Source organism: Xyrauchen texanus, chromosome 38 (genome assembly GCF_025860055.1).
Source record: "Xyrauchen texanus isolate HMW12.3.18 chromosome 38, RBS_HiC_50CHRs, whole genome shotgun sequence".
Classification (NCBI taxonomy): Eukaryota; Metazoa; Chordata; class Actinopteri; order Cypriniformes; family Catostomidae; genus Xyrauchen; species Xyrauchen texanus.
In genome coordinates, this window is record NC_068313.1 from 17,849,142 (window position 1) to 17,865,480 (window position 16,339).

At 46.4% G+C, this 16,339-nt stretch overlaps 1 protein-coding gene across 1 annotated transcript; it reads left to right on the forward strand.

The window, feature by feature from the left end:
- Nucleotides 1–8,620: 8,620 nt before the first annotated feature.
- LOC127631991 (lens fiber membrane intrinsic protein-like) lies at nt 8,621–15,118 on the forward strand. The gene is made up of 5 exons (XM_052110435.1): nt 8,621–8,779; nt 9,353–9,566; nt 9,675–9,824; nt 14,654–14,788; nt 14,966–15,118. The coding sequence occupies exons 2-5, from the start codon at nt 9,392–9,394 to the stop codon at nt 15,022–15,024; spliced, it is 519 nt and encodes a 172-aa protein (XP_051966395.1). The 5' UTR covers nt 8,621–8,779; nt 9,353–9,391; the 3' UTR covers nt 15,025–15,118.
- The last annotated feature ends 1,221 nt before the right edge of the window (nt 15,119–16,339 follow it).

Sequence of the window (16,339 nt, forward strand, 5' to 3'; positions counted from 1 at the left end):
TGAGGTTCCAGAGAAGCAGACACAAGTCGATACCTGGTAATTTAAATAAACTGTCAACGCTCTTCAGCATTAGAAGACGACAACACTGCACCCAGCATCAGGAAGTGCGGCGCGGAACCCCTTCCCTCCGGCGTGAACACCGGCCAAACACAGCTTGCTCTAACTCAGGAACTGATCTTGTACACCTCAAGTAATCCGTGCACCTCTCTTTTTCCTAGATCCTCTCCACTCTCCCCTTTCTCCATCTTTACCTTCCTTTTATTCCACCTAATTGTTTAATGTTCCATATGTGGGCATGGAAGGGGCAAATTTTTTCCTGCTCCGCCACAGATTCACGCTTTTATTTATTCGAGACTTTATTATTGTAATGCACTCTATTTGGGTGGTTCTCAGTGCTCTCTTTCACTCCTTCAGAGCCAAAACATCTCGGGTTACGTATGTAACACTTGTTCCCTGAAAAAAGCGGAACGAGATGCTGCGCTTTGCTAAGCGCTTTAGGAACAATCCTGCATTGTGACCCAGCTGTGAATATGTGTGTAACACGTCAATGAACATTGACAGGAATTTATAGCCTCGGCTGACGTAATCATTAGATGCACCTGTGGCCAGGCTATAAATGGATGCGTCACCAGAGTGTCGTCAGATGCTTCTTTTTGAAGAGCAGTCCTGGGGCATCCCAGTGCGGCAGAAAAGCACAGCATCTCGTTCCGCTTTTTTCAGGGAACAAGGGTTACATACGTAACCCGAGACGTTCCCTTTACAAAAAGCTTCACTATGATGCTGTGCTTTGCTAAGCGCTTTAGGAATGCAATACCCACGCCACCGCACTGGGGCTGTCCGGACCCCTACGGTTGTGAAGTGTGCTCACAAGAACGCGATAGGTCTCAGACATGAGCTTGAGATGTTGACTCAAGGACATAAGAGCCCGGAGTAGCATAAACATCTAAACCATAAAATTTTATGAATGTGTGTGGAGAGGACCAACCTGCCGCATCACAAACTTGTGCAGACATGAGCTCGAGATGTTGATTCAAAGTCATAAGAGTCCGGAGTGGCAAGAACATCCAAACTATAAAAGTCTAATGAATGTGTGCAGAGAGGACCAACCTGCCGCATCACAAACTTGCTGCAGAGGGAGACCTCTAGCCAAGGCTTTAGAGGAGGCGATCCCTCTGATGGAGTGACCCCTGATACCTACTGGCTTGACAGCGCGCCTTGAAGGCCAGGGCGTCTCTCACCCAATGTGACAGAGTTTGCTTGTTGGTGGTCGCCCCTCGGTTGCGGCTTCCATGTCAAAGAATTGTTGCCCTGACTTACGCCACTGGCTAGTGCGGTGGACGTAAGTCTGAGGGGTACAGACTGGACAAAGCCTGAGAAATCTTAGCTGCTCTGGCGTTACAAATGGCAGGGAGCAGAAGGTTTAGAGAGTAACCGGTCAAGGGCCACGAAAGGCATCTTGGGCAGGTAGTCAGGTTGAGGGTGCAAAGAATGCTTTTGGTCATACCTGAGGCAAACTCTAAACAGGCCGGCAAAAAGAGACAGGGCCTGTAGGTACCCAAGTCTCCTTAGAGATGTAATTGCCATAAGAAAAACCATCTTGAGAGTCAGAAGTCTACCAAATGCTAACTCTAGAGGTTTAAAAAGGGGGGTCTTAATCAGACCCTCAAGGACTACTTGCTCAGTCCTATGAAGAGGTCGTAGTCCAAGCAGAAGGCCGCAGTCGCATGGCTCACAAATGAAGCACGCGAGTAGAGGATGCCTCATAGAGGGCACCCCGCCCACCAAGGCATGGCAAACCAAAGTGGAGGCCACATAGTACCTGGCAGTGGCGAGACAAGTGCCCGCTGACAGTTCTTCCTACAGAAAATCCAGAACTGAAGCAAACTGGCAGTTAGCTGGTTCTGTAATATGAACTTAGTAGAGGGAATGCATAAAGGTGCATTTGTGCCATGTATGCGCCACCACAATCGGGGGGGTGGACTGGGTGACTCGGGGAGAAGTAGAGGAGACATTGCGCTATTAACAGAGGCGAAGAGGTCCTCTTCCACCCTGTAAAATCTACCCAGATCATTTCCAAGTGGAGGGAGCCCTAGCACTTAAAATGGTCTCGATAATCTCAGGAGAAAGCCCTGTGTACCTCAGTTGGTACCCTACAGGGGCCAAGCATGAAAGGTTTCACAATTCGGGCCGGGGATGAATATTGTCCACTGAGCCTGAGAAAGAAAGTCCTTCCTGTTTGGAGGAGAGATATTAACCCCCGAGAACCATACCCTGTATGCGCTGCGTTATCAGTAGGAGGCAAGACCCTTGCTTGCGAACATCGGCCAAGACTCCCGGGAGCAGAGAAACCGGGGAAAGAAACGCATACAGATGCATTCTGGGTCATGTATGTGTCATAACGTCCAGACCCAAGGGGGCTGGGTGACTCAGAGTGAAGTAGAGGAGACATTGCGCTGTTCATAGAGGAGAAGAGGTCCTCTTCTTCCCTGTACAATCACACCCAAATTTGCTCCAAGTGGAGTGAGCCTGAGCACTAAAAATTATCTCGATAACCTCAGGAGAAAGCCCTGTGTCCCTCAGTTGGTACCCTTAGGGGACAAGCATGAAAGATTCCACAATTCGGGGCAGGGATGAAATATCGTCCCCTGTGCCTGAGAAAGATCCTTCCTGTTCGTAATCGCCCAAGGCAAAACGTCGAGGAACGAAATTAACTCCGAGAACCAAACCCAGTTCGGACAGCGTGGCGCTATCAGTAAGAGGCAAGACCCTTGCTGGTGAACCCTGGCCAACTACTACCTTAGGGTGGAGTTTTCACTCCCCCGTTGGTATTTTCTGTCTGGACAGTAAATCTGCTCCCACATACGGACATCCAGGGATATAAACTGCCCTGAGTGACAGGAGCTGCCCTGGTCCCCAAGGAGAATCTGACGTGTCAGAAGTACAGCTGACAAGAACGTGGATATCCCTGATGTTTTATGTAAGAGGCTACCGCTGTATTGCCCACCCGCACCAAGACATGGCAGAAATACAGCCATCAACTCGAGACAGTGACTGTGACAACCGAGCTGATGACCCTCCTACACACTTAAGCTGGATGATCACTTAAGGCCACTACCCAGCCCGTCAGGAAGGCTTCTGTTGTTAGCAGCCTGCGACAACAAGACGCACATAGAGTGGGACCCAAGGTAGAAAACCTGGGTCTGAACCACATAGAAAGGGAACGAAGCCAGAGCCGCGTAACCCTTATTAGCCTAGGGGGTTTGGCCCTATCTTTGAGCCACAACAAAAACGGTCTCATGTGCAGAAGGTCCAGAGGGATTACCGAGGACACAGTCGCCCTGAGACCTAGTAGAACCTTGACCTTGCCTGACTTTGCTTAGGGTATACTGAATGGACTCGATTCTAGCGGGAGACAGTTGTGCCCGCATAGTGATAGAACTCCATACCAATGGACAGTGTTCTGAGTTGGAGAGAGGACGCTTTCATGGCATTGAGCCTCAACCCCAGAGAAACTAGATGAGCTAAGATGGTATCCCTGTGCTGAACTGCCAGTTGATGGAACTGCACTAGGATCAGCCAGTCATCTATGTAATTCAGAATGCGGATGCCCCAAAGTCGCAAAGGAGCCAGTGCAGCATCATGCATTTGTGAATGTGCGGGTTAAGAGGGCTAGGCCGAATGGAAGAACCCGATACTGGAAGGCTTCGCCCCCGAAAGCGAACCCCAGGTACTTCCTGTGTTGCGGCAGAAGTTCTAAGTGAAGAAGTGCATCATAAGATCGATGGTGACCAGCCAAACGTGATGTTGGGCTTGTGACACAATCGTCTTGAACACCCACACTGGGTAGTTCAGGATTTAAGATATAATGCCAGACGCAACCCCTCACCCTCCATGGGAACCAGGAAGTATATGGTGTAATAACCTGACTCTCTCTCTGGAAGGGGAACACGTTCTATGGCCCCTTTAAACAGGAGGTTTTGTTTTTGTTATTTTTCTTACAGTAGACATGACTGATCCGGTTTCACGGAAGTGGCGACCACGCCGTTGAAATGCGGAGGATGGCGAGAAAATTGAATTCTGTAGCCTCTTTCTACTGTTCTTAGAGCCCACATAGAAATACCGTGCAGAAGTTTCCACGCTGCCAGGTTTTCTAGAATGGTTACTTATTTCGAAACTTCCTGTTGAGGGGATGTCAGGTGTTCCGCGTCCTGGAATAAGGCAGGAAACAGTGGTACACCCAACTTTTAGTTGGAAGCCTCTGCCTCCCAAAACACCAGATGCGGCGGGAAAGGAGAGGATTCGTGAGGATACCGGGAGGGGCGAAGTGGATGGTACAATCGCCCCATCCCGAGGGGAGCTACCCCGACCGGGTTGAGCGCAAGACCCTCAGGGTTTTTTCCTTTTGAAATAATCGCCCTGAGGTCTTGCTTTGGAGGCTGTCAGGGGCGGCGAGCCTGTCCCCAGTCGTTACGAGGGGGAGCACGACTCGCCACGCTCTGTTTTTGAGCCTCCCTTCTAGCAGGACCGGGGCGGGACTGGGTGGCCGACAGCCCCGCCCCCTGAGTGCAGCGAGGAAAGAATTGCCCGAATGCTTCCTCATGGCTTTTTGCCTCCTGGAACCTGCCGATAACCTTAGTCATGGCGTCTCCGAAAAGTCCAGAAGGCGAAACCGGGGCATCAAGGAGGAAAGTTTTATCTTTGTCCTTGATGTTGAGTCACAGGTGTCTTCCCGTGCTGACCAAAGCGGACATAGACCGGCCAATAGCACGGGCTGTCTGTTTGGTCGTGCGTAGAGATAGGTCCGTGGCTTGACGAAGCTCAGAAAAGGCTTGCTCTTCGAGCGCAGTACCCGCACTCAGGTCCTCCAGCAGGTCAGCCTGGTAAGCCTGTAATATAGCCATTGTGTGCAGAGCAGCACCAGCCTGACCCACTGCTTGATAAGCCCTCCCCACTAGCATGGAGGTAGTCCTGCATGGCTTTGTGGGTAGAGTGGGTCTCTTAGTGATGATGTCGAGCCAGGCGAGAGATAACCCACAAGTGTCTCTTCTACCGGTGGCATCAAAGAATAGCCCCGTATCTCAGCACCTACGATAGTCGAACATGTGGACATCGAGGGCATGAAGACACAGGAAGTAAAAAGATTCCTCCATGAAAAAAAAGACTCGTCATGGAGGTCATCAAAGAAAGGAAGGGACTAATATAGCGTTCCCTTCCTCTTTTTTTTTTGGCCACCAGACAGAAATCTGTCCTTATAATTTGGGCGTTCTCTTACAGCCCGAGTAACCGCCTCAAGTAATTTCTCAACTTTATTATTGTGGAATGTAGAGAGGTTCAGCGCCCCCCTCGTGAAATGAAGAGACGCCGAGGCGCGCTTCAGGCTCACGAGAAGGATCAGCTGGATCTGGGGAGAGAGCGAACGAAAGGGGCGGACCCGTCTCTCGCTCCTCAGCCAGATACATGCGAGAGAAACACGATGAAAGAGTGAGCGCTAACACACATTGTTTGCTCTGGCTTTCAGTCATTCTCTCTCTATTTCTATACATATATATTTATTTTAGAAAGCAGAGAAAGGAGAAAAGGTTCACTGAGCAGTGCCTAACCAAGTTCTAACTCCTTTCAGAGGAAAGAAAGTTTTGACAGGCTTGCGACACACACACACACACACAGAGAGAGAGAGAATAGATGCTCTGAAAAAAGAGGATCTGATGACACTCTGGTGATGCATCCATTTATAGCCTGGCCACAGGTGCATCTAATGATCTCACCAGCCGAGGCTATAAATTCCGGTCAATGTTCATTGACGTGTTACACACATATTCACAGCTGGGTCACAATGCAGGATTGTTCCCCAAAGCGCTTAGCAAAGCGCAGCATCATAGTGAAGCTTTTTGTAAAGGGAACGCTGCTGCTAGGCATCAGACTTGTGCCATAAAAAGAGATAGTATCTCTCCAGTGTTGGCTACTCTTCTCTGGCTTCCTGTCCAATACAGGATCCAGTTCAAAGTTTTTATTCTTTGTTTACAAGGGCTTGCATAGTCTGGCACCTGAGTACATTTCTGAGTAAATTTTTCTGCATCATTCTTCTAAACCTTTACAGTCATTGAATAGTTTGCAGTTAACTGTTCCCAGATTTGGGATTGGTGATCATGCCTTTTCAATTGCAGCACCAAGGCACTTTACATATTAAGTATGCTCCAATTCTTGATGATTTTAAATCACTTCTAAAAACACACGTTTGTTTTAGCATTTGATACTTTGCAATTGTAACATTATTACTGTGACTGTTTTGTGTATTGTTTTATCTCCTTTTGTGAATAATGTTCTGGTATTCTTGTAACACCTTACTTTAAATATTCTATATATGAATGTGACTGACTGAAGTATATATGGTATTGTTACTAAGGTTCCATTGTGCTCACTAATCTGCAGAAGATTAATTTTTTTTATTAGTTCCAGTGGGGAAATTAGTTCTAATTGTTACTGCTCATTACTTTCTATTTTTATTCTACTGCATTACTTTAATGGAAAGGCTCAAGAGGTGGCACTTAAGTAGATTCCGAGCTTTCAGGAAAAACAGAATGTTCACAGGATGGATTCTCAACCTATTGGTAGACAGTTTAAAAAAATGTGCATCCAGGTCTTTGAGATTTCATTGATGGCCTGCTATTAATATGCTCTAAAAATAAGGGCACACAGTGTTTCCCACAGGATTTTGTGAGACTGTGGTGGGTGGACCTCAGACCCTCTAGGGGTTTCCGGGGCCATGCTCCCCCGGAAGCAAATGTTGTACATTTTAAAGTGAAATGCATCAATCTGGTGCACTTTGAGAGCTAAATTAAAAGGCTAGATCTATGAAGAACTTTGTGCTCTTGTAAACAATTTTGTGGTCTAGTTGTAATTTAATCATAAACACTTTGGTTGTATAGATATGTATGGTGATGACACGATGGAGATGGAGTATAACGCAGTTCAAAAGCTGAACTGAAACTACTCTGACCTACTGCCCCTTTCTCTGCTGTCAAAATCATCTGCTGTCCCTCCCTTAGGGGAGGCTGTCTCCCCTGCTGCCCCTCTCTGAATGACTGTCCCTATATGAGAGTCAGCTGAGGCTGTCTCTCCTTCTGCCCCTGCTGTCTCTTCTGCTTCCTGGAGAATCTGTCTCTTCTGCTACAAAGAAACAAGTGATGTTAAAATTCCACCGTTACTCCAGTTTATTTCTTGACAAAAGCCTATGAATAATCTGTTATCCTAGCTATCTTAGCTAGCTACCTCTGTAGCTGTTCTTCCTCATCTGGTGGTGGATTTTACTCTCTCTTCTTAAAATATTACAAAATGCTCATGATCTGAAAATCAAGGGTACAACCATTAATCTTAAAAGGGTAGTGTTTCTTCAATGTGATTAGTTAGCATTATAAATAGCCTAACATGATGAGCCAACTTGCTGACTGACTGACTGGGAGTGAGAGATGCTTTGCCAAAGCAACCATGCAAAACACATTGTTAGAGATCTTTTATATTATTATGAGAAGTGTAAAAATATATTCTTTTCATTATAAAACTGTGGCGGGTCAAATTGGCGGGCCGCCACAGTCTAGGTAATTATTGGGAATCACTGGCCCACCAGTGATCATATAGAAGGTAAAGTATCACACTGAGTAACTGGATAAAGATTAACTTCAATAATCTAAAATTCAATAATTCAATAATTCAGTACATTTCTGCCAGTGTTTTGATTTTATCTCACAGAGAACCCTGTGAGTTCAGTTCAGGGGTCTTGGTGGACCATTTTGTGGGCGGAGAGAGGGAGCAGAGTCCTGCTGATTCATATTGTACAAAATTGAGTGCTGCTTTTTGAGCCTGGCCAATAACACAGACAGTAGTACATATTTACAGTAATGTGTTTACAAACTTTGTTACAGTAGTACATTGCTTACATTGCAAAGCCATTAAATTAACCATTATTAATGTACTTGCATTTGAATTCAACTTGTTACATTTTAGTATGGAAGGGACAGTGAAACATTTAGTTGAACTTTAGCTTCTTATCTTTTTAGCTTTGGTTGAAGTTAATTTAATATTGTATTATTATTTAATAGATATTTTAACTTATGTCACAGAAGATTATTTGCAATTTAACAATAATTTGCAAACCCCCAGCTGTGCTGCTGCTGAACCCCTGTTAAAGACCCCTGTTATAGTTTCATGTGGATGTCATTGGTATTCATGCAATATCACAATATTTCACATGATGTTGCTATTGAGTGTCATTGAGTGACATTTGCACTAAATGTTCCTTTGATTCTCTAGCTTTGTAAGGCTAAGAGATGCTATTGAAATTATTGTTGTTGCACAAAATTTTCTTTTATAATCTCACGGACCTCCTTCACTGATAGATAACATAATCAGCGTAATACACAACATTACTTAATGTAAGTAGATATGTTTTTACATTTTAATTAAGAACTGCTTGTCATGTTGCTGTCAACTTTTCTATGATGCTTCTAAATTGTCAATTGAAAGTACTTTGTCATCAGTATTTGTGAAACACACTAGCACTAAATAGTTTTGTATTTTCAGCAGATTCTCTTAAGCACTCACTCAGCCTCTCTGATTGGCTGCTGTTCTGACAGCTCTATTGTTTCTCTGTACTGTCCACCTCGCTCTTGTGCGCTGACAAAAAATAAGTGCCAAAAGCTCATGGAAATCTGCCTGCCGTGGCATAATTGAGCATCAAACTATTCAATCTGATAAAAACAAATCGTGAACACTACAAAAACAGGTAGGTTTTTAGGTAGTCTTTTTTTATTTTTATTTTTTTTAATTATATGTTGGTTTTGTTATAGTGGCTTTTGTTGGTTAATCAATTTACAAATTTCAAGAGGTTATCTAAGCAATAAATAACATGTTCTCCTGGTCACAGCTGATATGTAAATGTGCTGTGGTTTAAACGTGCGTAAATGGTGTTTTCAAGCTTATTTATTTGCATTTATACAAATTAAATTATTTATGATGTGTCTTTTAAATATAAAACACATACAAAAATTTACATTTGGTATACATTATTTGAGACATTGTAACACAATGATGAAAGAACTATTTAAGTAAAAAATGGCTATTTTAAAAAATATTTTAGAAATTATTTACACAATATTCCAAGTAAAGAAAAATACTGTATATTAACCTGGTCAAATGTAATTACATAATTAATAGTTTGCTCTCCATTTCTGAATGTAATTTGAATTAATGATATTTATGAATTTTATAGGGGTTTTAAAGCTAAATTTGTTTTCAATAAAATTATTCCTAAATATGGTATTGCTTCATATTTAATTATGGTCTTGATTCATTTTAGCACTGTCCCATTTTGAGTCAGTGTTTCTGTAGGTGCAAGATGTACAGCTTTATGGGAGGCGGACTGTTTTGTGCGGGAGTGGGAAATATACTCCTGGTAATCTCCACTGCTACTGATTACTGGATGCAGTACCGCCAGTCTAGTAGTTACATGCATCAGGGCCTGTGGCGCTACTGTGTACCTGGGAAATGCATGACACACACAGACAGCATTGGTGAGACTATCACACCATGGATAGGCACCGTTCTATACAATATAAACATTATTTTACAAGTTAAACCACTTATATGTACTGAAAAGTCTCTAATTTCATTTTAAACAGCATACTGGGATGCCACCCGAGCCTTCATGATCCTGGCCATCCTAGCTTGTTTCTTTGGTATCATCATTGGTGTCATGGCTTTCATTAATTACTCCTCCTTTGATAGCTTTGACAAAACCTTTGCTGCGGGAATTCTCTATTTCATTTCAAGTAAGAATGTCTATAAATACAGTAAAAATAAAAAAGGTCTGTATATTCAAATATAATATTTTTTTGTTAGCTAAATTGAGTTCTCTTACGAGAGGTTCTCTCGTATTGCGTAAGCTAGCTTACGCTACGGGAAAGATTCATCTCTTCTGAGATATTGAAGCCAAAAAATTATCCTTAATTTTTGTATCCATTGTCAACGCAGTGCGGCAGCTGCAGACCTTGAGCGGGCTATCTAGCGAGCTCATAGGTTGCTCTGCGGCAACTGCTGCAGCCTATAGACGAGCTTGGGCGAACTCGCATCCAATGAGAGGCGTCCGCGCGCTCACTGCATCAAAGCCCGCCAAAATGGGTGTGACTAGAGTGCATATAAGCGTAGTTCGTAGGCTGGAACCCCGATTTTCATCTCTTCAGCGAAGCTCTTCGCATCTCTGAACTGGAAGCCGCGTCGCCGTTCAAGGGGCATCTAGCAAGCGTGGACAGCGCTCGAAGAAGCCGGCCGTCTTCGCCACCTTCAGCCATCCTGCGAGCTACGCCATCCGGCGACGTATCCTTTTTTAGAGCAAGCTAAATTCCTCAGCGAACTTCACAAAAGAGTATTGAGCGTCTTTTTAAAGATGCCTCGTTCCACTTGCGCCTCATGTCGCGCCCTTCTCAGCACCGGAGACCGCCACATCATCTGCGCTCTCTGCCTGGGACTGCTCGCCCTTGCTGAGGGCGGATGCGATTTCTGTGAGGAGCTACCAATGTCGACCCTGCGGGCACGACTCGAAGCGCTCAAAGCAGAAGCCGCCGCGCCGCCTTACATTCCGCCGCGCAGAAAGAAGCACCGCTCCCAAAGGCTGCCGGAAACTGTGGTTGAAGCGACTGCCTCGCCGGAGCCTCTCCCTCGAGCATCGTTTTCACCCTCCCCGCCCCCCCGGGACGCGCAGTTGCCGCCAAGCGGCCGCACTGCTGCCATCTCGGATGATGAGGCGGAGGATAAGGCCTGCTGTTCCATCATGGCTTCAGACAGCGAGGAGTGGTCAGGCTCCCAAGCCTCCTCCTCGGCCCAGGAATCCAGCAGGACCCGCGCCGGAGTCGAAGGGGAATTAACACGCCTCCTCACACAGGCCGTCGACCGCCTCGGGCTCGAGTGGTCACCGCCCCCTGAGCAGGCACCCAACAGACTCGACGGCTGCTTTCTTCAAAGCCATCGCCGCTCTACACCCACAGCCCGGGCCGCTCCATTCCTGCCGGAACTACACACGGAGCTTGCAAAGTCGTGGAACACTCCTTTTTCGGCCAGGACCCGTTCCCACGTCTCCACCTCTCTTGCGTCGGTGGACGGCGCCACCGAGAGAGGCTACTCCTCCATCCCCCCGGTCGAGGACTCGGTAGCAGCACACCTTTGCCCGCCCTCCGCGAGATGGCGGTCTAAGCCTGTGCTCCCGTCTAAGGCCTGCAGAGCGACTTCCGCCTATGTTGGCCGCGCCTATTCTGCTGCCGGCCAAGCCGCATCTGCTCTGCACTCCATGGCCGTTTTACAGATCCTACAAGCGGACCTTCTTCGGGAGTGGGATGAAAGGCAGGCACCCAGAGGCTGTTACTGATCTACGGCGCGACAGACCTGCGCCCTTCGGCTACCAAAGCTGCAGCTCAAGCCCTAGGGAAGTGCATGGCCTCGCTGACTGTGACCAAGAGACACCTGTGGCTAACGCTAGCCGACATGGGAGAAGCAGAGCGCTCCACGTTCCTCAACGCACCGCTCTCTCCGACCGGTCTCTTCGGCTCCGCGGTGAGTGGCATTGTTGACCGCTTCTCAGAAGTCCAGAAAGCCACTCAAGCCATGAACCTCTTCCTGCCGCGTCACGCTAGCTCCTCTGCAGGCCGCTCACGTGATCAGCCTCCTGCACGAGCCTCTTCACAGCGCCCAGCTCAACAATCTCAGACTTCTCAGCGTCGACAGGGCGGCCGCTCTCGATCAGGCTCAGACAGCCGCCGCAGACCGCCGCCCCGCGGGCCTCGATTTAAGGTAACGCTGAAACCAGAGCAACCGAAGTCTTCCTAACTTTGTTGAACAAGCGACGGCTCAGTCCGCCGCGGCCGGACCACCGTCAAAGCTTTGCCCCTGTCAGTCCCCTTCTCTCAGGCTACTACAGTGGTGAATTTAGCAGCCAACAGGCCGGTGACACTGCCCGCTTGCCTGCACTCAAACGCCGTTTTCACGGCGACCCGAATAAATCTTGTAAAGAGCAAAAATGTCTTATGTGTAGAAAAAGTGCCCACAACCCAGTGTTCGCCCCTACACACAAGCATAACACATCCCGTGCCCCTATCAGAGCACGCTCTCATAAAGCGGTTACGAACCGCTCGAGCGTCAGAGTCAATGAAGGCGCCCACAAATGCGTACGCGCGACCATTCTCTGCCCGCTCTGTCACACGACCAGCCCTATGTGTAGAAAATGTGCCCACAATCCAGTGTTCACTTCTGCACACAAGCACTACATGTCTCGTGTCCCCACCAGAGCACGCTCACATAAAGCGGTTACGAACCGCTCGAGCGCTAGAGTCAATAAATGCGCCCACGAATACGTGCGCGCGCCCATTCTCTGCCCGCTCTGTTACACGGCCAGCAAACATTCCTCTGTGTGTAAGTCCCGTGCCCATGACTATGCTTGCGCATCACGTAACAGATGTGACTCTTTCCCCATTCATTCCAATCGGGAAGTCACTCACAAAACAGCCTGTTCATGCTGTCTGCGAGCAATCATGCATGAACACACTAAACGCGCTCACACATTTTGTTCAGCGCTCTGTGTGTGGCAATCAGAGCGAATTGGCCATTCACCCTCTAGCGTTACGCTTCAAAGCGTGGGAAGCTATTCCAGGGATATCCAAGTGGGTGTTAAGCACAATACAACAGGGCTATTTGCTACAGTTCGATCGCCGCCCTCCTCGCTTCAGAGCGCGGCTCGAAACCACTGTGAACACAGAAGCAGCGTGCATGCTTCGTTCAGAAATAGCAAGCCTTCTGTGCAAAGGGCCATAGAAAAGTGCCACCCTCTCTGAGCGAGTCGGGGCTTTACAGCCGTTATTTTCTTGTTCCCAAGAAAGACGGCGGCCTCAGACCCATATTAGATCTCAGGGTTTTGAACAAGGTGCTTGCAAAAAGACCGTTCAAAATGCTTACAATCAGCAAACTCCTCGCGCATGTGCGCCGGGGGACTGGTTTATTTCTCTCGATCTGAAAGATGCATACTTTCAGATTCAGACAAATCCCCGTCACAGGCCATTCTTGAGATTCGCCTTCGACGGCCAGGTTTATCAATACACCGTCCTTCCGTTCGGCCTGTCCTTAGCACCCCGTACTTTCACGAAGTGCATGCATGCGGCGCTCGCACCCCTGCGGAGTCAGGGTTTGCGAATTCTGAACTATTTGGACGACTGGCTGATTATGGCTCAGTCACATATGGAGCTTCTGTCTCACAGAGCAGTTCTCCTCAGCCATCTGAACAGTTTGGGTCTTGCAGTCAATTGGACCAAGAGCTCACTACAGCCCAGTCAGACAATTTCCTTCCTTGGAATAGAACTAGACTCCGTGGCAATGACGGCTCGCTTATCTACACAGCGCGCACGCCGTGTTCAGCGACTAGCCACATCTTTTCAGATGAACAGCCTCACGCCTCTGAAGAAATTCCAGAGAGTGCTAGGTTACATGGCCTCAGCCGCAGCAGTACTTCAGCTGGGTTTACTGCACATTCGCCCACTTCAGCATTGGCTAAACACCCGCGCGTCTCGCCGGGCTTGGTCCACAGGCCGCCAGCCCATCAAGGTGACTCAGACCTGTATATCAGCTCTGCAGCCCTGGACAGTGGCCGAATGGTATCAGCGGGGAGTGACAATGGGAGCTGTATCTCGCCGAAAAGTCATCTCGACAGACGCGTCCAACACAGGTTGGGGCGCGGTCTCGCGAGGGCTCTCCGGTTTTCGGCCTATGGTCAGTTCAGGAAAAGCTCCTTCACATAAATTGTCTGGAAATGATAGCGGTCGAGTACGCGCGCGTGCGCTTTCTCCCGGTCATTCAGGGTCACCACATCCTGGTCCGTTCGGACAACAGATCTGTGGTATCCTACCTAAACCGTCAGGGCGGTGTCAGATCCAGGAACCTCTTCCATCTGACGAAACGCATACTGAGTTGGTCCCAGTGCCACCTGCGCTCGCTGAGGGCGACGCGCGTGCCAGGCCACCTGAACGACGGCCCGGACAGACTGTCCAGAGACAATATTCCCCCAGGGGAATGGTCCCTGCACGCTCAAACAGTCCAGACGTTATGGCACCTATTCGGCAGAGCAGAGATAGACCTCTTTGCGTCCAAAGAGAACTCTCACTGCCCAATATTTTTCTCGAAAAGCGAGGACGCGCTAGTATTGCGTAGCCGGCCGTGCTCGCGCCACGAGCGACTTTTCGCTTCAGTCAATGAAAACCAGGGTTCCAGCCTATGAACTACGCTTATATGCACTCTAGTCACGCCCATTTTGGTGGGCTTTGATGCAGTGAGCGCGCGGACGCCTCTCATTGGATGCGAGTTCGCCCAAGCTCGTCTATAGGCTGCAGCAGTTGCCGCAGAGCAACCTATGAGCTCGCTAGATAGCCCGCTCAAGGTCTGCAGCTGCCGCACTGCGTTGACAATGGATACAAAAATTAAGGATCATTTTTTGGCTTCAATATCTCAGAAAAGATTAATCTTTCCCGTAGCATAAGCTAGCTTACGCAATACTCGTTCCCTCATCTAGAGAGAACCGAGGTTACATTAGGTAACCAATACGTTTTATTCCGTTCTACCTTTTCAGGCTTATTTGTGTTGCTGGCCATGGCTATCTACACTGGGATGACAGCGAACTACTATGGAAAACGTTATGGGAATTGGCGGTTCTCTTGGTCGTACATAATGGGTTGGGTTTCTGCTGTGCTCACATTCTTTTCAGGTATAGTAACAAATTAAAGAATTTAAATAAAAGTGCCCATATATATATATTACATGAAACAGAACAAGCAAACAATAGTACAAAATGTAAATAATGTTACAGCATGACATTTTGGTCTGTGTTCCTTAGTAGTTAGTAAGGACTTTGTTGGTTAATATTCCTTGTCTTTCTCTGCAGGGATCTTCTATATGTGTGCTTACAGGATGCATGAACCAAGAGGCCCCATGCCATGCTAATCCATTCAGTTTGAATGTGAACCAACCCTGATCCCTTCATTTTAGACCTGACATGTATTGTTTATTTTTAATGACAAAATATCAACTAATAAATGGCTAATACAAATTTTCATTTACCTTTTTTTTTTTTACACAATCTTATTTTTTTCGACACTAATATACAAATGATTGGCAGCTCAGGTTGGTCAGACATTACATATTTTAGCTGGTAAGAGACAGTTAAAAGCTTTTAGGAATTCTAGATTTTTATGGTAAAATATTTCAATAAAATGCAGATAATTAGCTTAAAGTATTTTATTGTACTTCCAATTGTATTTAATTGGTAACACTTTACAATAAGGATGTATTTCTTAACATTTGTTAACTATTTAACATGAATAATAATCCAAACTTATTCAGCATTTATTAAATGTGGTTAAGGTTCTAATTATGTGGTTAAATGTACTAATACATTTTTTTTTTTTATTAAATACTGTATTTGTTTAGCATTACCAAAATTATTAAATAATAAATGCACTTGAAAATATTGTTCAAAGTTAGTTCATGATACCCAATTAGTTTACTAATGTTAACAACTAGAACCTTATTGGTAAGTGTTGCAATTTAATTTTAAACGGTTTACATTTATGGTCCGTTCACATACAATGTGAAAAAAATTTAGTTTGACCGCTGGATTATAAATTTGTGTTTAAAATCGCGTTCACCCGTGTATTTCCCCTTCTCTTCCGGAAAAGGACAGGAGGAGGGGCTTCTACGACTTGGTTCATAGTAAAGTACAACCAATAGCTGGAATCAAGTAGATGCGTATATTTTCAGAACTTACCAGGAAGCAAGTTCTGAAAGTTCGCTCACTTTCCTCCAAGCGATGTATTTTTTCGTCATACAATTCCGGGTGCCCACACAAAGCCTGGTGGCTACAACAATTATTTCATACATTTTTCCAGATTTCTTCTTATACTACGTCGGACAACCTCAATGCTGATAGGCTTTCGCGAAATCGCGTCATGCTAATTTCTCGCTCGAGTTGAAAAAAGTTTACTCACGCGAATACGCGAATGAATCGATTTCACATGTTCGAGTCGCATCATTCGCTTAATGCACGCCACCAGGCTTTGTATGTAATCGTGCCACTCAAATGTTCGCTTCACGTTGTATGTGAACGCACCATTAGAGTACATCATGCGTACTGCAACAAATACTTACCCACATACTGACAAAACCAAGAACACTTTACATTGTGAATGCCAAATTATTTATTTGTCTAGACAGGGTGTGATTCATTCAGCGTAATCTTTAACATACATTTAACACATGA